General features: G+C 47.6%; 1 protein-coding gene across 1 annotated transcript in view; it reads right to left on the reverse strand.

Moving 5' to 3' along the window:
• The window catches only part of LOC147710178 (E3 ubiquitin-protein ligase TRIM39-like), a 112,393-nt gene that overhangs the window by 83,677 nt on the left and 6,106 nt on the right, over positions 1–22,610 (reverse strand). The window contains exon 2 of the mRNA XM_086920866.1: positions 8,055–8,150. Within this exon, the coding sequence (XP_086776992.1) occupies positions 8,055–8,150 (96 nt within the window). The remainder of the gene's footprint in view (positions 1–8,054; positions 8,151–22,610) is intronic.

Consider the following 22,610-nt stretch of genomic DNA (forward strand, 5'->3'; position numbering starts at 1 on the left):
CTGCAAAAGCGAGCGATAGCACCAATCATTCAAGGGCCTCGCGGCTTCTGCAGCAACATCTTTATTGTACAAAAGAAGTGAGGTGGAAACAGACTGGTTCTGAATCTCAAGGATTTCAATCAATTTCTAACGTACAATCACTTCAAAATGGAAGGCATCCATCTTTTAAAAGACTTGCTACAGGAAGGGGACTGGATGGTCAGGTTGGACCTCAAAGACGCTTACCTCTCCGTTCCCATCTTCCCTCCGCATCGCAGGTACCTACAGTTCAGGTGGAACGGCCAATGGTACGAATATTTGGCTCTGCCTTTCGGGCTCTCCTCAGCTCCTTGGTGTTTCACCAAGATAATGAAGCCGATTGTGGATCATCTACGGGAGAGGGGGATACGTCTCATAATTTATCTGGACGATATCCTGATAATGGCACAGAGTCAACAGGTTCTTCTGCAGCACCTCGCCCTTACGACAACGCTGCTTCAAAACTTAGGGTTTGTCATCAACCCAAAGAAATCAGTGATAGTGCCCACTCAATAATAGATTTCCTGAGTTTCACGATAGATTCGATGTCAGCCCAGCTGTGCCTTCCAAAGGCGAAACTGAAGGATCTCAAGAAGGAGATCCGGAAGTTGCTGAGCAATCAGACAGTAACTCTCAGGGCGATCGCCAGAGTAGTAGGGATATTGGCCTCATCTGTCCAAGCGATATTCCCGGGCCCTCTTCACTACAGGGCTCTGCAAAGGCTAAAGATCAGACATCTTCAGAAGGGACTGTCCTATTCGGACGTCATCCCTCTATCAGAGGAAGTACGAACCGAGTTACAATGGTGGCTAGGCCATGTAGACGCCTGGAACGGCAGAGCGATTTTCGGCTCCCAACCAGAAGTCATAATCGAGTCCGACGCTAGCCGCTGGGGGGCGCGCTGCGGAGACATATCCACAGGCGGCAGGTGGTCTCCACAGGAGCTTGCCTTGCATATAAATTGCTTGGAACTGCTCGCAGGGTCGTTCGCCGGCGGACGTTATACCCAAGGCAGACCACTTGTTGTATCTTCCTTCGCATGGACAATGTGTCAGCGGTGAGGTACATCAACAAGTTGGGTGGCACGAGGTCGTCGCTTCTTGTGCAGATAGCCAAGGATTTTTGCCATTATTGCCTGACGAATCAAATATTGGTATTGGCGGAATATCTTGTGGGCCAGTCCAATCAGGTGGCGGATTGGAACTCGAGGTACCTCAGAGACTACAGCAACTGGAAGCTGCTTCCAGAAGTCTTTCAGTGGATACAGAATATTTGGGGTCCATTCCAGACGGACCTCTTTGCCTCCAGACTAACATACCAACTCCCGCAATTCTTCAGTTGGAGTCCGGGTCCACTAGCGAAAGCGACCGATGCCTTTTTCCAGGATTGGTCGAAAGCAACCCAATATGCCTTTCCCCCCTTCATGTTGATCGCCAGAGTAATGTCGCAGGTGATCAGACAACGGGCGGAGATAGTCATGGTGACGCCATGGTGGACGTCCCAGTCGTGGTTCCCCAAGTTATTACAGTGGAGTTGCGATCTCCCCAGACTCCTTCCGGAGTCGGAATTGCTATTGCTGGGCCCTCATCAGGAGCGTCACCCACTGATAGTGGAAGGCAGGCTTCAGCTGAAGGCTTGGAGGCTTTTAGGGAGACAGTGGCAACTGCCAGGTGTTTCGAGCAGGACTTCCGAATTTATCAGGCAGGCCTGGGCACCATCCACAAGAAAACGGTATTCCTCGGCCTGGAAAAACTGGGTGGATTGGTGCGTGAAACGACACTTGGATCCCGTGGGGGCAGAGTTACCCCACGTGTTGAACTTTTTATTGGATAAAGCAGCGGAAGGATTGGCTTATAGATCGGTGAACAATTTCCGGTCCGCCATTTCAGCGGGGCATTCACAGATAGACGGGAAACCAGTAGGAATGCACCCAGTGGTGTGCAAGTTGCTTAAGGGTATTCGGGTGGCCAACCCACCTAAACCCAAGTATACAGGTTTGTGGGATGTTTCATTAGTTCTCGCATTATTTAACGGATGGCCTGTCAACACGCTCTTAACTAGGAAACAATTATCGGCCAAATTGGCCATGTTACTTTGCCTTTCAGCATGCAGACGTTCGTCGGACGTGCGAGCTCTTGACGTTACAGGTAGAGTATTTACTCCGGAAGGAGTTTCCTTCACAATTACAGGACGCACCAAAACAAAGTCACGTCATATTAGTTATAATGCATTTCATGATAATGAGAAATAATGTGTGGTACAATGTTTGAAGACATATGAGGAATGCACAAAGGCCCTCAGGCCTCAGGGCTGTTCACAATTGTTGATTGCATTGCAAAAACCTTTTAAAGCGGTGGCGGCCGCCACCATCGCCAGATGGCTTAGTTATGTTATGAAAGAAGCTGGCATTGACATCACCATATTCGGTGCTCATTCTGTAAGAGGCGCTATGGCGTCAAAATCATTTATGTTGGGTTCCAGCATTCAGGACATTATGCGTAGCGCAGATTGGTCCTCAGAGTCCACTTTTAAAACGTACTATTATAAGCCGGTGGGGGATATTACCTCTGTTGTTTTCAATAAACGCTAAACTAGCATAATCTGAAGCCTCCGGTCCTATAATAGAATCAAAAATTAGCTAGCATTCGCGCCAAGAATTTTCAATTCTATTAAGGACACAGAGGCGAGGATTATCCCACCCGGCTTGGTTATGTGTAACAGCTTGCCCACCCAGTTGTTTTCGGTGGTTACGGTTTCATCTCCTTTGTTTCAGGATCAGACAAGAAATCTAACTAAACAACCTGAGGAGGACGTTCTTTCTTCCATGTTGGAGGAGTTATGATGTTGTTCAAGTTATTTTGGACTTGTTCGCTACAAAGAAAGAGGAAGATGGCCGCACGCAAGGGGTTCTTATGGACTATGGGGGCGTGCCTATGTACATGACATGATGGGAAATGTAGTTGTTTACTGTTATTTTATGAAAATACGCATTTTCTTTGGCTGCTGTGATGTTTGCAGTAAAGATTGAGAAGCATAATCCTCGCCTCCGTGTCCTTAATAGAATTGAAAATTTTTGGCGCGAATGCTAGCTGATTTTTGACTCCTTCTCTTACGGTGTGCAGGGCAGAGACATCAGCCGCTCCCCAGGGGGTGGAGCCAGCATTGTGGAAGGCAGGCACAGCTCTATTCAGAGTTCAGGTGCACTCCTCCCTCCCATCTAGATGCAGATCTCTCTATTCACCACTGGGTGACTTAGCCTGTCTCCTGGAATTCTCCAGCCCTGTCGCTCACAAAACCAGACATAGGAATACACAACCTAGCAGAGGCAGGTTTGAATGGTTAGACAAGCAAAGACCTACTTTCTAAAAGTGGTATTTGCAAACATAGAATATTAAAATAAACTTTACTGAAAGATGTATTTTATTATTCAGGCATACTAAACTCGAATTTCTACCATGTTCTCTGAGCCTGTTAGGATTATAAAACGTGACAATTCTAACAGCCCATTCTGGCCTACGGAGAACAGGTAGCCTTGAAATAGTGAAAAACGAAAATGGCTGTAATTCACTATTAGGACATGCCACACACACCAGGGCTTGTCCTACCTTATACTTACAATGCACCCTGCCCTTGGGCCAACCATAGGGGTGACTGATATGAAGAAAAGGGAAGGTTTGGGACTGGGAAATCAGTGAACTTGCCCAGTCAGCATGACAGTCCCAAACTGCACGCAGGCTCTGCAATGGCAGACCTTAGACACATTTTACAAGGCTGCTTTTATGGGTGGTACAACCAGTGCTGCAGGCCTACCAGCAGCATTTGGATTACACGCCCTGGGCACACTCAGTGCACTAGACTAGGGTCTGACAAGTAAACCAAATAGCCAAACATGGAACCACTGATTAATACATCAATTTACAATAGGGAGCACTTGCACTGTGGCACTGAGTAGCAGTGGCACAGTGCTCAAAGCATACAACACCAGCAAAAATTCATAAGGCAACTGCAAAAATGGAAGGGAGACCCACGCCAATGGTGCCAGGTCTAACAGGTGTCAATTAAGATGTCACCAGGTCTAATGCGAGTCATCGGGGCTATTGTATGCTCAGTTTGTGTATGAATAGAGTGGGTTACGGAAGGGAGACCCACGCCAATGGTGCCAGGTCTAACAGGTGTCAATTGAGATGTCACCAGGTCTAATGCGAGTCATCGGGGCTATTGTATGCTCAGTTTGTGTATGAATAGAGTGGGTTAAGGAAGGGAGACCCACGCCAATGGTGCCAGGTCTAACAGGTGTCAATTAAGATGTCACCAGGTCAAATGCGAGTCATCGGGGCTATTGTATGCTCAGTTTGTGTATGAATAGAGTGGGTTAAGGAAGGGAGACCCACGCCAATGGTGCCAGGTCTAACAGGTGTCAATTGAGATGTCACCAGGTATAATGCGAGTCATCAGGGCTATTGTATGCTCAGTTTGTGTATGAATAGAGTGGGTTATGGCTTCTGATGAGGTCAGATCGATGGTGGTATCAATTGTAGTGTTGGTGGGCTCCGTGTTGGTGAGTGTCTGATGGCGTTAACAATTACGTTTGGTGTCAGGGGAGGGCCAGTGCGAACCTCCTGCTCCTCTTCTTCCATCAAGGTAGGTTGGTGTGTCAACAGTCCCAAAGACAGTTGCCTTTCTGTTAACTCGATCTCTGTTAAGACAATGCTGACTGCTCTTTCTAACATACTGTCGATGGTGGTGGTAGTGGTGAGACGGGAGCCTGGTGTGGTGGTGCGATTCCCCATATCACAGTATCTGATTAGCACTCACCTCACTCCAGCAACACGGCAACTGCAGCAGCACCACTCAGGGGGTGACCCAGCCCGGCCTCTGACAGGCACAGACGGGCTGTCCTTGGTCCGAGTTTTGCCCGGGCATGACCCCGGCAGGCCCGCACGCGTGCCACGCTGCGGGAGGCCGCCGGTGTTCTTATCGCACCTCTGGGTGCGGGAAGTGGTCGCAGGGGTGCCTGGGACTTGCAGTCCCCTTTCGTGCTGTTTCAGCCGTTCCCCTCAAGGCGCAGCGATCGGCTAAGGCGGTGCTGGTGGCTCTTGAGCCGTTTCCCTCACGGCGTCTGGGTTCCTCGGGCTTCCCATGCTGCAGGAGGCTGCCGGTGTTCTTATCGCGCCTCCGGGCGCGGGAAGTAGTCGCAGGGGTGCTGGGACTTGCAGTCCCCTTTCACGCTGTTTCGACCGTTCTCCTGATGGCGCCGCGATTGGCTATGGCGGTGCTGGTGACTCTCGAGCCATTTCCCTCACGGCGTCTGGATTCCTCAGGGTTCCCTGTGTGTTATCAGGTGAAGTACATCACACTGTGGCTTAGAGCAGGAGCCTGTGTGTTATCAGGTGAGGCACGCCTCGTCCCAGTAGGAATAGGAGGGTTTCAGTAGTGGAGAGAGGTGCGTTTCTCTTGCGTCATCAAAAATGACTAGAGTCAGACATTTTTTGGAGTCGGGTATGACTCCACTGCTGAGAGTTGTGCTCCTGTATGTGTCACTAGTATACAGGTAGAAGGTTGTGCTCCTGTGATGTGACACCAGTCCTGGGAGTGTTGTGTTCTTGTATTGTGTCACGGGTCCCGGCAGAGGGTTGCACTTCTTAGCTCTCTCCCTGGTAGAGGGTTGTGTCCTTGTATCACCAGTGTTAATAAGGAATGCATTCCTCTGTTGTGCAAAACTGTAATGTTATAGCTCCCTGAAGCCCAGAACAGTACCTGTTTGGTGACCTGGAAAGGTGTGCCAAGTGTGCCTTCATAACCGAGATGACACTACTACTCTTGTCCTGGGTTAGCCAGCTAAAGTGATGGTGGCAGCGTATCAAGTTTATTGGCTCATTAGTTATGACCAGACCTCTTTCCTGTGTCCGGTGAGAGTGCAGTCTTCTGAACTGCTTTGGTGTGAGCCCCAGACCCTTGCACTAACCTTCCGTGTGCATGCCCAGTGCATGTAGGTACGGTGGATGTGCAGCACATGTTTGAAGTTTATTTATTATGCGTGATTAATTAAAACCGTTGCATAAAAAAAATTAAAAATTCTTGTGTTACAATTATTATATAATAAATGGTTTTACATCGTATTAAAATAACACAAATTATTAAAAACATTCTGTACATTAGCCTTGCTCATTACTAATATTATTTTGAGTATTGCTATTCTTGTTACATTCCAGTCAGTTCATGTAAAGATTAGTCTTTTTTTGGCTCTTTCCCATATTTTATTATTTTTGTGGTTATGTCAAGGAATTTAATTAGCCGGCAGTTTAGTTGAACCAGATCGGGGTTGAAGCACAACATTAGCGCTTGTCTACATGTTCTGGCTCCGTACTGTTTGAGTGCTGGCTTTAACAGGGTGACCCTTATATCTTTTAACGTGTTGCAGATGCATATAACATGAATTGCGTCCTCGACAACGCTGCCGCATAAACAACACTGCTGGGCTCTGTCCTTTCTCTCCCAAGGCGGCAGAAATTGTTTAAAGGGGCCGACCCCCAGTCGGAGTTTTAGGAATTTTTCCTTGATGTTAATTTTTAATCCCATTTTCAGGTAAAACTGGGGTTTTTATTTGTTGTATGTGTGTAGGACCATCCAGCTGTGTGATCGTTTAGCTAATGTTTTCTTGTCCTCAATTGTAGATAGTAAACTAGTTGCCTTTGTCATGTTTGTTTGAATGTTAGGTGGTTTACCTGAACGTCCCACAGTTCTCTTAAACCTAGATGTTTAATTGATTCCTCAAGGTAAACGCTTGCTGGTGTTTTTCCTGCACGGGAAATCTCCATCCAAAGTTGGTCGTTCAGGGATCCCTTTTCATCGCCTTTAATTTTGTGCCAACATTCCACAAATGCTCTCATGCGTTCAAGGGACTGTTTTTAGAGCCCAAATTCCAGTCGTATTTGGGCCGGGGAGACCATTTTCGGAAGTTGGAAAATTGCTCGGTATGCTTTAGATATTATATTATCTAGAGTTGTTGCATTGCATGGTATCATCACCCAGATACTTTAAGTTCTTCCAAATTTAAACAAATTGTTTGTTATATTAATAGTATCGTAACATCTCGTAAATCGACGTTTAGCAAACATCTGAGGGAGGGCGGGTCATTTAAATAGATGATTGGGAAAGTCTTGTTGATTAAAAGTGTGTCAGGGCCACTTTTGGTAATTCATTAGTGAATAGTGTTGGTGGGAGGTTGAGTTGAAAGTAATACATTCTGGGATTGATAGTAAGCACAAGGAATATCGGCGAAGAGCACTGATTTTGATTGGTTTAGATACAAGGGAGGAGTTACGATCATGGAAAATATAAAGGGTAACGGTAAAGGAGAGCAGTTCGTGCTTTGTTTGGGAAGGATAAGAACACGCAGGGAAAAGAGATTACTTTGTGGCAGTAAGAGGTTCGTAAGAATGCTGGTGGGAGAGGTTTATTTTAAATGAGGGAAGTAATTTGGGTGATTATCGATATACAGTGGAGGGACGAGTTGGTATATATAGTCAACCTAAGGGAGGTTAAAGTTGGTGAAGAGAGGCATTTCTAAACCCATTTGCGTTAACATCAGCGCTTTTAGAGGGAAAAACGTTGCTTTGGGGAGAACAAAAGTTAGCGAGGATTAGTTATCGAATTGATGTGAGCACATAATGTATACATTGATTTGAAATCATAGACTCAATGTCGATGTTTTTAATATTTCCAGTGAACCCCTGAGGAAGGGCCAAACAGCGCCCGAAATGCATTGGGTTAATCGTTTTAACTGCTATGGATGTCTGATGTATTCATCTTACTGTAGAAAAAGGCCTGGATTGGCATATCTGCAGTAATAGAAATGGTCGATTACATAAGAGTTACACTTGTGACAAAAGTATCTGGGTGATGATACCACGCAATTGCTGTGCGTTCAGGTTTGGAGCGACATTTCGGTCCAGCCCATGTTTTAAACTTTAAGAGGCCACACAACGACATGGGCACAGACATACACAGACACAGCACTCACTGCAGCCACTCACCCTCATGGTTTTATATTGTTCCTCTTCCTTGAATTTAGACTCCAGAACATATACCTCCTCTTTCTTCAGGACAAGCAGCCACTCTTGAAGTTTCACCTGTAGGGATGAGAGTGCAAGAAATAAGAGTAGATATGTAGTGTGTGGTCTTAATTACAAAAAAAAGAGTCACAACAGTAGATGCCACACGTGCCCAGACTGTACCTACCAGTCATACATTAGTATCGCTAGCACCAGCCACACATATCAGGATTGTGAGCACCAGCCCCAAGTATCACAGACAATGAATTCCCTTTTTTGTACCGGTTCTTTCCTAGATTAGGATCAGAATCCCTGGTCCATGGAAACAAGCTTCATCACTGGCTCTTAATGTTACTTGACATTGTGCACACTTTATGCCTAAAGCATGGAAACAGATAGACTTGGTACTAAAGAAGAAACGATGTCCCAGAGACATCAAACATTCCAGAACAACACAGAACCAAGTGGAAATATCTAAGCAAAAACGTCTTATAAATGCAATAACTGTGCATGCAGCCCTGACACAGCCACACTCAAAGTAGTCAACAACACCCTCCTCCTCAACTACAAGAACGGTCCCTGACCTCCTGGACCTCTCTGCAGCCTTCGACACAGGCGACCAGCCGGCCCTGATCAACGCACAAAAAACATGATGGATTTCGAAGACACTGTCTTGAAATGGTTCACATCCAACCTCACCAGCTGACACCAGTTCATGCAAATAGGTCCCACAAGATCACAGGAATGCCCTGTCTCCAGCAGAGTACCTCAGGGCTCCATCCTTTCTCTCATCATCTTTAACCTCTACAAGGGATCTCTGGGATCCATCCTTACAGACAGCAGCATCAAGATCCATCAATATGCAGATGATGCCCAACTCTACCTTAAATATCCTCAGCCAACGACATCCGCAAACCCTGCCCTGATCTCATCCAGTCTTGGATGTCAACTAATGTATTAAAGTTAAACCCCACAAAGACTGAACTCTTCCTGTTTGCCGCCAGCTCAGATCAGCCACAGACTTAAGCCTGGGTCTCCAACGTAAACCCATCGGTCTTTATCCCCCCCTCCTCCCCCCCACCCTCGACACAGACGTCTCATTCAAGCAACACACTGAAAGAATGACAAAGAACGCCAAGAACGCTTGATCCCAATGTCCTCTCTTGAAGAGGTTGTTTCCCCTGGAAGATGACTTCAGAACAAACGTACAAGGCCTCTCCCATGGGAGGGGGGTGGGGGGGGCAAGGCCCCGGTCAACGGCCGCCCCAACACCACCCTAGCACCCCTGAAAGGCAGCACACATGAAGTGGCGCAGCTCATCAAGGGCTTGAAGAAATCATATCACCGCCACATTAAAAGACCTACACTAGAGGCGATAACGGGGGAAAGATGGCGGCCGTGTGATCACGGACGATCAATGCTCCTCACGACGGACTGTCCCCGAGTCGAGTCGGAGCATGCCGGGAGGCTTGCTGCTGTGTCCACGATCGCTGCTCTTCCGTGGTCCACAGACAGGCAAACATCAAGCGCCGAGATGGTTTACGCCGTCTCACCGCGCTGCCTGGTTGGTTGTTCGTGGAGCTGCGCTGGGTTTCTCTGAAAGCGGGACGCCCCTCGCTGAGACAGTGTCAAATCAAATCAAATTCATATAGTGCATGGCTGTACTAGCTAGTGCGTCCCCGCGCTGCGACAAGAGCCCGATCTAGGCACAGGATAGAGCAGAGAGTTGTCAAACAATCAAAGATGAAGCCGAAATACACTAAAACCCTGGTGGATCGAGGCACCGGACGAGCACCCGCTGTGGATAAAGGACTACAGAGCCAGAGTGCTGCAAGAAAGTCAGGGGGGGGGGGGGGGGGTGGAGGAGAGTCACCTGGAAACCCTGACGCTGGGAAAAAAGCTACAACGTTTAAGTCTGCAGGAGCAATAATGAAGTTTCTGAAAAGTCAGCAACTAACACGGATGGAGAGGTTAGACAACAGCCTCAGAAGAACTACAGGCGTACGGTACACAAGATGCGAGCACAAACCCTGCGTTAATGACTGGGGGAACGTCCATGGGATGGGCAGAGGGCACTCTCAATGGAATTGTAGCCACAGGAATGGATAGATGTGTTGCAAGCCAGACTCCCCGCACCTCTAAGATGAAAGAGGGGCGAGGCGGGTATGAAGGGAGCATAGTCGGCCAAGAACAGGGGTCTCCAGGGTCTAGTGTCTTAGAGGCTATGCAACAGGCAAATGAAAATGAAGGCTCGGCTAAGAAAGAACAGAGGAGAGAGCAGCGCTCGAAAAAGGCGGAACGGGCTGAAGCAGACTCAGGCGATAGGTTCTTTCGCTGTCGGATCACTCTAGTCTCTCTGGGGAAGAGGGAATAGACCCAACCAGACACCACACGAGGGAGGACTCATTGGACAGCATCTTAAGTGACAGGAGCAGCCTGGATGAAACTCAAACATGGCAACCAGATGGAACAGGCATGGGATTAGAGGGCACGGCTGAGAAAGTAAAAAAAGACCAGGGCATATCAATCTTACCTAAAAAATTGTATTCTTTCAGGACAATACCAGTGGAGATTAGTAAACTCTGGCTGCAGAAACTAGAATCTATGTGTGTGAGTTTCCTTTGGGGGTATAAAAAGCCTAGAAGGGCTCTTAAATATATGACCGTGCCAAGATTACGAGGTGGGTGGTCATTTCCCAATTTTACCTATTATTACTGGGCATGTGCGATTCAATATATGGGGATTTTATTGACTGGAGAAAGAAGGGGAAGTGGTATATATATATATATGAGATGGAGCTTGGAATTGACGAAAAAGGATGCTTTATGAGAACGTTAGAGCCACGCTATTACAAGAAAACTAGATTTAAGGTATTAAGAGCTGCCTAGAAAATATGGCCTCAGCTTAAGTTACGACTGCCGATTCCTAAAATAAACTTTAACACTCCGGTCTCTGTGGCTGCCCTAGTACCTACTATTTTTCAAGACTCAGTGATGGGAAGGTGGAAACAGAAGGGTATTGACTCAACAGGAGATCTATTTAATGACAATCAGCTGTGCTCATTCACAGAACTGCAGGCGATGTCTGACTTGCCAAAGAGGGATTTTTTTAATTCCTACAGATTAGGGATTTTCTATTAAAAACGAAAAATGAATTAAATGCAATAGAGAAGATCCCTATCAAGGCAACCACTAACTTTATATATTTGTCTACCTAGATGACATTTTACTGGCCCCGCTCTTTATAGATGATATGTCTTCCATTAGTTCAACCTGTTCAAGGTTATTAAATATGTTTTTATGGCCACATAGTGCTTTACCGCACTGTATATGAAATCGAAATTATGTATTTAGATGGGAGTTACTGGTTGAATTTGTATCAGGATATTCTGTGCAATTTATTGACATGTAGCACGTTATCTATTATGTACAATTCTGCAGCTTCGTCCAGCTTAATATTGCTGTATGAAACCTAATTTTTTTTTTGTTTATTTTATTTCAATGGAATGTTTAGAAGAAACTCACTGGTCAAGTCTGTCTTAAAATATAAGGTGTGTATTTATTGTCACATATCACTTTATTTACTACGTACAGCTATGCTGCTCTTGCTTACTAAATATTGCTGTATGTAAATTCTCACATGGGTGTAAAATAAAAATAAAAGACCTATACTAGCTGTTGCTTCCAGCCCAGGTCATCTTCATGGCCAGCTGCATCACATAAAGCGCTCGATAACAAGACCCCAGCTTACCTGGCAAACACACTATACACGTTCAAGGAACGACATCTGACCAGGAGCGCGGATATCACCAGACTCAAGACATGAAATTGTAAGAAGAAAAACCCAGAAGGCAAGCCTTCTCCGTTCATGCTCCCAGGATCTGGCACAGCATCCTTTTCAACGTGGCATCAGCTCCGTCCCTCCCCCAAGTAGGGAAAATGTTGAAGACCCACCTCTCCAATGAGCATTATCCCTGACCCGACCGCCCACCCTTGACCTTCCCCAACATCTGTATCTTCCCAGGAGCCATCCCCTCGGTTTACACTCTGTATCCAGGCTGTAAGTACTGTGTATATGTATATATATATATATATATATATATATATATATATATATATATATATATATATATATATTACCTACTGGCGGTCGCCAGTAGGTATATATAGTTAGAATTTTCAGAAATCCCATAGGGAAAAAATCCTATGTCTAATAACTTTGGCGTTTGTGGACGGAATCGGCTGAAATTTTCAGGAAAATGGCAAATTTTGTTTCTGAGCAGCCCCTGAAAATTTGGGGGGGGGTTCGGCAAGGGGGGGCCGAGAAAAAAGGGGGGTCCCAAAACGCGTTTTTCCCATGTTAATTTCCATAGGGCGGTTGGCCTCACTTTTAGCCCGAACGGCTGAATGGATTTCCACGAAACTTGGCAAAATTGTAGGGACTGTTAGCCCGATGTGCCTTTGCTAGGTCTCAATATATGTGCTTCAGTGGATTTTGAGAAATTAACGTTTAAAACAAGATATATATCTGTAACAGCGCTCCGGGCTGCGCTCCGGTTCGCGTACTTTTCGCGTATCGGAACTTTGCGAAGCGAAGCTGATTGGCTCTCCGGTGTCTGTCAACATTCTAAACAGTCCGGAGCGGCCGCCATCTTGTCTCTCGGTAGGATCGAGAGACAAGAGGAGGCCAAAACAAAAGGGGAAATGAAGGAAAGGGGGCAAGGTAGACCCCTTCTGACCCCCTAGGATTGATGAGGGGGATATTATAGAGCCACGCGGTGCCCCAAAAAAAAAAAAAAAATCCGATTTTTTCGCCGTAGAGACGCGTCTTGGTACGCGAACCGGGAAGCTAACCGGCAGAGTAACGGGAGTTTGAGGAGTAGCTGATTGGCTGTCAACATTGTAAACAGTCCGGAGCGGCCGCCATCTTGTCTCTCGGTAGGATCGAGAGACAAGAGGAGACCAAAACAAAGGGGGAAATGAAGGAAAGAGGGCGAGGTAGACCCCTTCTGACCCCATAGGATTGATGAGGGGGATATTATAAAGCCACGCGGGGCCCCAAAAAAAAAAAAAAATATCCGATTTTTTTCGCCGTAGAGACGCGTCTTGGTACGCGAACCGGGCAGCTAACCGGGCAGCTAACCGGCAGTGTAACGGGAGTCTGAGGAGTAGCTGATTGGCTGTCAACATTATAAACAGTCCGGAGCGGCCGCCATCTTGTCTCTCGGTAGGATCGAGAGACAAGAGGTGGAAAAAAAAAAAAGGTGTAAATGAATGAAAGGGGTAAGGCAGACCCCTCCTGAACCCCTAGGATTGATGAGGGGGCTCTTAAAGTTCCCTGCGGGGCATAAGAAAAAAAAATTGTGATTTTTCGCGGTAAAGGTGCTTCCTGGTACGTTAACCGGGCAGCTAACCGGCAGCGTAACGGGAGTCCGACATATTGTGTTTTTTGAACGTTTGTGATATGTGCACGTGTGGATTTTGTCTAATTAAGGTTAAAAATAAAATATATATATCTTTAAGCGTGTTCTGGCGCGCTTACGTTTTGGGTTTGGTTTGCGCTGCAGAGACGATACGTCACGGTTATGCGATGCATCATGAGGCGTCTCACGGGCTACGTGATACGTCACTTAATAAAGAATATATTTTACAGCTATAGATATTAGCTTTTAAAAAACCAATGAAATTCACAGAAAAAACCATAGGTTATAGACCATATATAGTTAGGAATTTGCATTTACAAAACCTTGAAAATTCACTGAAAAAACCATAGGTTATAGACCATATATAGTTAGGGATTAGCATTTAAAAAACCTTATTTTATTTGCACAAAACCATTGAAATTCCATATATATAGTTAGTTGCACTAACTATATATCGCGGACCCGCAATCCACTGCTAATGATGTCACATATTACATCATTCATGACATGGTCAGTGACATCACTGATGACATCACTGATGACATCTCAAATGACATCACTGATGACATCACTGATGACATCTCAAATGACATCACTGATGACATCACTGACATCTCATTTGACATTACTGATTACATCACTGATGATATCATTTATGTGATAATACATCTTCAGACTCTAATATAACCTTAGATACACTCAGTGTAAACAGGCACTCACAGACTGTCACACATCCATGGAGTTACTCACACACCTAGTCAGTCATGCAAAGAATCAATCACATCTCCATTTCCTCAACTATACAGTTATACACACCTTACTTATTCAAACATATAGTAACACATATTTACTCTCTTATACAATCCTTGATACAAGTTCACAATGATTCATACAGCCACTCACACATTCACTGGCTCTTATGTTCAGTTATTTATATATGTCAACTCTCACATGGAGTGTGTTTTACATATGTACTTACTTTGACATGTAGCACTGAGATATCCATTCACTCACCAATATAGTCATGCACACAGTCAACTGTCCATACAGCTGTTTCTACATGCACTTTTGAACCCATACACCTAGGGAATCAACTGCTCACACATCTATGCACAGAGTTATACACCTCCCAGCCACCCACACACATACTCAGTCTCCCATACAAATACTTGGGCAACCATTCAATAACCCATATAGTTACTGATATAGCTACTGATTTAAACATGCAGCAGTTTACAGAACAACATAAATAATGATTGCCAAATTAAGACACTTTAATCACTAACCCATACACTCAGTGAGACACATTTAATCATTCTCTCATACAGTCAGTCATGCACCTACTAAATCCTTCATCCAGACACTTATACATCCACTCATTCTTCAATATGTAAGACATATTTTAACTTTACAGAAACATACAGTCACTGGGTGTTGTCATCAATGATGTCATCAGTGATGTCATTTGAGATGTCATCAGTAATGTCATCAGTGATGTCACTGACCATGTCATGAATGATGTAATATGTGACATCATTAGCAGTGGATTGCGGGTCCGCGATATATAGTTAGTGCAACTAACTATATATGGAATTTCAATGGTTTTGTGCAAATAAAATAAGGTTTTTTAAATGCTAATCCCTAACTATATATGGTCTATAACCTATGGTTTTTTCAGTGAATATATATATATATATATATATATATATATATATATATATATATATATATATATATATATATAAAGACTGTCAGTACCAGTAACAGATGTCCAGATTGGAAATTCTTGCCACACATATCCACATTGTTCTTAAATATGTCATATCTAGCTCCCCTTGGCTGATTAACCACGTCTGGACCTTGTCCTATACAGGTGCCGGCCACACGTAGGGTCTGTGAGAGAATAGACAACCAAAGAAATGATCACGGTCTGTGACAGAAAACAAACACAGGGAGAATGCTGGACCCAACCCCAGGCAGTGTCTGTGGCAGAGAACAGACACTGGAAGAATGCAGACCCCAACCCCAGACAGGGTCAGTGACAGAGAACAGACACAGGAAGAGTGCAGGCCTCAACCCCAGGCAGGGTCTGTGACAGAGAACAGACACAGGAAGAGTGCAGGCCACAACACCAGGCAGGGTCTGTGACAGAGAACAGACACAGGAAGAATGCATGCCCCAACCCCAGGCAGGGTCTGTGACAGAGAACAGACACAGGAAGAGTGCAGGCACCAACCCCAGGCAGGGTCTGTGACAGAGAACAGACACAGGAAGCGTGCAGGCCCCAACCCCAGGCAGGTTCTGTGATAGAAAACACACACAGGAAGAGTGCAGGCCCCAACCCCAGGCAGGGTCTGTGACAGAGAACAGACACAGGAAGAGTGCAGGCCCCAACCCCAGGGAGGGTCTGCAACAGAGAACACACAACCAAAACGAGAGCGGGCACCAAATGTTGACACAGTCTGTGACAGAGAAGAGTCACAGGAAGGAAGTGGGTACCAGCCTCTTACAGGGTCTGTGACAGAGAACAGACATATTGGGAGAGCAGGCACCAGACTCCTACAGGATCTCCAACAGAGAACAGAAGGGCAGAGCAAGACAGCAGGTGCCAGCCTCATACAGGGACAGACAGCATAACATAACAGGTGTATTTGTAGAGCGCACGATTACCCGAATGTGTCCTGGCGCTGAATAACAGATGTTTATTGTTCCCCAACTCAATGGTGTTCATTTTATCGACCTCAGATGGATGAAAGGCTGAGTGGACCCGCCAGGATCTGAACCTGTGGCTAGGAGGTCAAACACAGGCCCCTGCAGTGGCTGCTTTAGTCCACTGAGCCACCATACCCGGCCACAGCGGACACCATACAGAGTAGAAGGCAAGAAAGAGGCACCCAGAGAGAGAGAGGGCAGACATCAAGCCCTTTCAGGGTCCATGACAGGAGTCAGAGCAGGTTCCAGCCCTTTACAAGTTCTGAAGCAGGAATCAGACGCCAGCCTCTTACAGGGTTTGCAACCGAAAACAGGCAACACACTCATATGCAGCGGTCTGTGACAAGCAAGCTGCCGGAACGAGAGAGCAGACACCAGTCCTTGCCCGGATCTGCAACAGGGAACAGGCTCAAACCTTTCACAGGGCTGCAACTGGGAACAGGCAGGATTAGCGAGAGAGCAGGCAGCACACTGATGCAGAGTCTGCAACAAGGAAAAGGCCGCCAGACCAGGAGAGCAGGGACCGACCCCATGCAGGGTGTATGGCAGGATGTCAGCAGTCAGATTGAGAGCGTAAACAGAAGGGTCGAAGGTTTTGGCACAGGATCCCTGTGACAAACTGCTTCCTGGCCCGGAATATCTTCATGTGCAGGAGGCCTGTACCAAGAGCCCCCTGACAAGGGCCCTACATCTGGAGTGTTAAATGATTGGCTTTGAGCTCTGGTTTAGGTAAGGAGCCAATTTGGACCGGCCACCAGCTATCTGTCCAAAATGATGGATTGTTCCCCAGCACCAAAACCTCGGTCTTGGATGAGTTTAGCTTCAGACAACTGTCTGTCATCCAATTAGCTATAGGGCTCATACAGTCGTGAAAATTAATTGCCGTCTGGCTGGAAGGACTGCTCACCGAGACGACAATATTAGTGTCGACACAAGGGCAAATCCATACATTTTTACTAGCCTGGCAATGGGGGTGACGTCGAGGTTAAAAAGCGTTGGACTCGGGGCGTGGCTTGGTTGGCAACGCAGGCAGTCGCCTAAGTCCAAGAGCTCCGCAACCCCGGGAACAGAACGGCGGGCCATACAGCGAGAATAGCCCCAATCCCCACAAGAAGCTGATCGAACGGGGCAGAAGGTGATGCGAACCACCCCCAACGCAACAACAAGAAGGAACAACAGCGAGCCAAAAGAGCTCCAGCACGACCGAGCAGTGAGAAGGACCTAAGATGGCGGCGCTTCGAAGAAGGAGAAGGCTACGGCAACTACCGCACACCGCGCCGCCAGACCCCTCTCTGCCGCACAGCAACGTGCGGAAGCAAGGGGGGGTGTAGCCAGCAGCCTCGAAACCACAAAAGAGGGGAAAACGACCGCAGAGCCGCCCGCGATCAAGGGACCTCCCGACAAGGCAAAAATCGAAACCGAAACTCATCAATGCAGGGCGACCATCTTGCGCTGTAACGCACCAGCACGGACAACAGAGGCGAGCACACCAGAGGCAAACTGTTAGAGGCACGACACCACCCCGGCCACAAGGAATCCTCTGCAATTTAAGACCCAACGGGAAACTGAACCGCTTACCGAGAAGCCAATACGGGGGCAGAGAGTCCAACGAAGGAGCACAGCGGCCATCTTGAGAAGGGCAGACGGCGGCGCAGGAGGCGTGACGTGACGAGCACGCAAGGTGAGCGCGCAGGGGAGGGAAGTACCCCCAAGGCGCGTGCCGCACCAACCCCAATCTCGAAGCCAAAGGAACAAAAAGAACAGCGGAGGCCAAAGCTCGAGGGCGCATACACGTGCTAAGCAGCAACACGGCGGCCATCTAGAGAGGGGCAGGAGGCGGCACAAAGGGCACAACAGGCACGGAAGGTGAGCGTGCAAGAAGGGAAAGCGACCCCAAGGCGTGTGTAGCACCACCCTGAACCATAAGGAACAAAATAACAGCGCAGGTGGCCAGGCTGGAGGACTCTATTTAGCAACACGAAGGCCATCTTGAAAGGGGCAGATGGCGACATAAAAGGCATAATGTGCAAGGAAGGTGAGCAAGCAGGGGGGAGAAGCAACTCCAAGGCGTGTGCGGCGCTACCCCGAACCCCCTGAGCCAAAAGGAACAAAAAGGACAGCGCAGGTGTCAAGCCAGAGGGTGCAGAAAATGCACTGATCAGCACGGCGGCCATCATGAGAGGGGCAGGGGCGGCGCAAAGGGCACAACAGGCACGGAAGGTGAGCGCGCAAGGAGGGAGAGCAACCGCGAGGCGGGTGTAGCACCACCCTGAACCCCTGAGCCATAAGGAACAAAGGGAAGCGCAGGTGGCCGAGCTGGAGGACGCAGCTATGCGCTGACTACTAACACGACGGGCATCTTGGAAGGAATAAGTCTGAAACTAAGCGCAGTACGAACAGGGCAGACGACCGCTGGACGGTGTCGAGCCTCAAGCACACAACACCTGGCCTCCCCAACACCCAAGCGAACAAGGAAGGGCTACGTGGTCACACAGGTACGGCAGCCACGGTCGTTTGGCTACGGTCAATAGCGGGCGACACAACGGAGCACATCCCTCACTGTGTGTGGGCACAATAGAACAACCAAGTGGTAGCGACTTAGCCGGGCAGCACCTGGGAAGGCGGCACAGTTAAGCGCAACCGCCAAGACAGCCAGACGACACCACGGAGCAGACCTCTAAGCGCCTGGGGCCCAAACCGAACAAGCGCAGCCTAACAATAAGCCACAAGTGATATCCTCAAAACACCGCAAGTCAGTCAGCAGTAAGGAGCAAGTTCAGTGCCAACATAGCAAGAAGGCCTACCCCAAACAGCCAATACCGCAGCAGCAGCAGGCACAGAGTGGCAAGCAACAGCAGTGTTCAGAGTAATCCTGGCATCCGGCAAAACAAGAACCAGGACAGTAAGGTGGCCTAGCAGGTTCACCTTCGGTGGCAACACAAGGGACAATTGAACAAGCTCTTCTCAACAGCAACATTGATGTGCGGATGCAATCCTTCCTCATGGAGCTCATGGTATATACCTTATACCACAGCTACTTCCAACAAAACAACCAATGGTACCTTCAGCTATCTGGAATGGCTATGGGAAACTGCGCTGCTCCCACATACGCCAACATCTACAAGGAGAGTTTTGAAAATCTTCATATATACAAAAACCTAACCTTTCATGACAAAATCAAAATGTACGTCAGATACATAGACGACTTGTTTTTAATCTGGACGGATACCAAAGAGTAGCTAAGCTAGCCGGGCTGATGAGAGGTGTTACCTCGAAACCGGTCCGTTCCTCGGATGCTTGATTCCGGTCTGGGAAAGATATCGCTGTGTAGTTCGGACTGGACTGTTCCCATGGGGCACAGGGTCAGAGCTGATTTGCATAAAGCCATTATCTGACCCAGGGTGGTGTGGAGGGCAAAAAACGATGGATTTAGGCCCAGATCCTTGTACTGGGGTGAATGTAAGACATTGATCTACATTCTGTCCATCAAATTGTTTTTTGTAATTTTCTCCCTGAGTGTACTGGGGTAGCTCAGACGTGGGTCCCAGAGCCTCCACACAACTGGAGTCAAGCTAGCCGGGCTGATGAGAGGTGTTACCTCGAAACCGGTCCGGTCCTCGGATGCTTGATTCCGGTCTGGGAAAGATATGGCTGTGTAGTTCGGACTGGACTGTTCCCATGGGGCACAGGGTCAGAGCTGATTTGCATAAAGCCATTATCTGACCCAGGGTGGTGTGGAGTGCAAAAAACGATGGATTTAGGCCCAGATCCTTGTACTGGGGTGAATGTAAGACATTGATCTACATTCTGTCCATCAAATTGTTTTTTGTAATTTTCTCCCTGAGTGTACTGGGGTAGCTCAGACGTGGGTCCCAGAGCCTCCACACCACTGGAGTCAAGCTAGCCGGGCTGATGAGAGGTGTTACCTCAAAACCGGTCCGGTCCTCGGATGCTTGATTCCGGTCTGGGAAAGATATGGCTGTGTAGTTCGGACTGGACTGTTCCCATGGGGCACAGGGTCAGAGCTGATTTGCATAAAGCCATTATCTGACCCAGGGTGGTGTGGAGTGCAAAAAACGATGGATTTAGGCCCAGATCCTTGTACTGGGGTGAATGTAAGACATTGATCTACATTCTGTACATCAAATTGTTTTTTGTCAATATCATTGAAACAACTGCTATGAAAATACATTGAATAACAAATAAACATTTGACAAATAACTTTTGGAATCATTTCATGATCACCCTTGGAGTGCCTCACTTGAGGATGTATTAGCACCTTCGTGCATACACTACAATGTTCTAACACAAGGGACAAAGACATCACACCACTAAACAGCAGCCCACACCAAGAGAACGAACAGACGGACCAACAGAAGAAGGATAGGCTGTCCATATACCTGGAAAGAAGAGGTTTTGATAAGATGGCCGGCAGAGATGACAAATTTGCCAACGACAATAAAAAACAAAGGAAGGATCTGGTAGAATCGCCAATCAAAATGAAAAACAACCACAACATCGATGCAGCGATGGAAACGCTCCTCAAAAAGATAGCGGAAGCCAACGACCTAGCCAAGGCCACTAAGAACTCCATGGACAACGTTCAGCTAGAGCTCACTGCAATACGAGCAGACCAGAACAAAATCGCCAGCAGAGTAGGTGAAGCGGAGAGGAGAATTAGCGATATAGAGGATAGAACAGCCAGCACAGACAGAGATGTACGCTATGTCTCCAAGATATCCTGTGATATTCAGAGAATGTTTGCGGAACAGAAGGACAGAAACAGAAAAGGGAACATCAGGATCCTGGGGTGCCAGAAGACGAAGAAGAAGCCGCAGGGTCGTGTGCAGCAATGCTAGACACCCTAATCCCAAAACTGACAGGCCTCAATTTCGAAAGAGCCTTCGAGATAGACAGGGCATACAGAGTACCGGCGATGAAGCAGCAGCAGACGAAAGGTCAGAGAACAATCATTTGCAAGCCCCTGCGAGCAAACTATACCAACGCCATTTTTGCGTTTGCGAGGAAAGGCCAAACAGTGAAGTGGAATGGCCATAAGATAATAGTCACCCAAGACTTCTCGAAGGGGACGGTGGAAACTAGGAAAGGCTTCCTAGCACTCAGGGAAAGGCTAAAGAAAGCTAACATCACGTGCAGCTTTGCAGGGCCCGCAAAAATGAGGATAACGGACAGGAGAGGCACGCGCACTTTTGACGACCCTGCTGACCTACGCAGATACCTCCAAGGACCGGAACCGGAGCAAATGGAAGAAACAAGCCCAGGGACAGCAAAAAGGAGGGCATCATCAGACGGCTCGGAAACAGGCGAGGCAGGCGATCACTAAACACTAAGACACAACCCTGGCAGCACAGCAGCGTCAACATACCTAAACAACGTCTACCACAACACGCCAAACGCGGCGGCACCACGGATCACTACAAACAAGTATCTACCTCATGACTGCTAGGCGCGGCAGGCCTGTGAGCTAGACTTACTACCTAAAGTACTTTGTATCAGTCAAGAATGCTACAAACGCACAGCGGCGATACCACAGAACACTCTGTACGACACATCTACCTCAACAGACTCTTGAACTTTGAACGGATTTTTGAACTTTGAACTCGGAACTTTGAGCTTTTACCTACAGTATTATGTATCTCTCAGGGATGAACGAACCACGTGCAGGCACCAGCAGTCTGAAAAGAATATCCTTTACCAGATATGCACAGCACAGCGGGGCGGGGGGGGGGGAGTACTGATCCGGGGGGGGGGGGGGGCGGAGGACCATTGCTGTCGCATGTTTACAGTACTTTGACAGGGGGGAGATGGGTGCGAGGGGGGGGGGGGGGGGGGAAGAGGGCCGGGCGGGGAGCCATGCCGCACAGACAATCATAACCTTGTGGAGTCACTTATTCTCTTTTTCCTTCTTTCTGTCCTATTACACAGCCCAGTTCCCAAGCACACCCCGGGGGGGGACCGCATATGCGTGGTGGGAGGTAACCTCTGTGGACCCAAACCTGCCACCATGGACCAACTCTAGTACCGGCATAGGCACAAGCGAAATACACACACCGCCATGACTACATCCACCACACAGTCCTTAGAGCAAATAGCTGCAGACATCAAGATTGTATCCCTAAACGTCAAAGGCCTTAACCACCCCGTCAAACGCCGGAAGACACTAGAATATTTAAATAAACTCAAGGCCGACATATATGTCCTCCAAGAGACCAGAGTCTCGGTAGAGGACGCAAACCGACTCAAGGCAAACTGGATAAGCGAGGTGGTATGCTCACCAGCCGTAAACAAGAAGGGAGGAGTGATCACCATCATCAGCAAGAAAGCAAAGTTCAGAGTACACGACCACCAAGCAGACACAGAAGGCAGAAGGTTACTCACTTGTA

This window comes from Lissotriton vulgaris, chromosome 5 (assembly GCF_964263255.1).
Source record: "Lissotriton vulgaris chromosome 5, aLisVul1.2, whole genome shotgun sequence".
In the NCBI taxonomy this organism is placed as follows: domain Eukaryota; kingdom Metazoa; phylum Chordata; class Amphibia; order Caudata; family Salamandridae; genus Lissotriton; species Lissotriton vulgaris.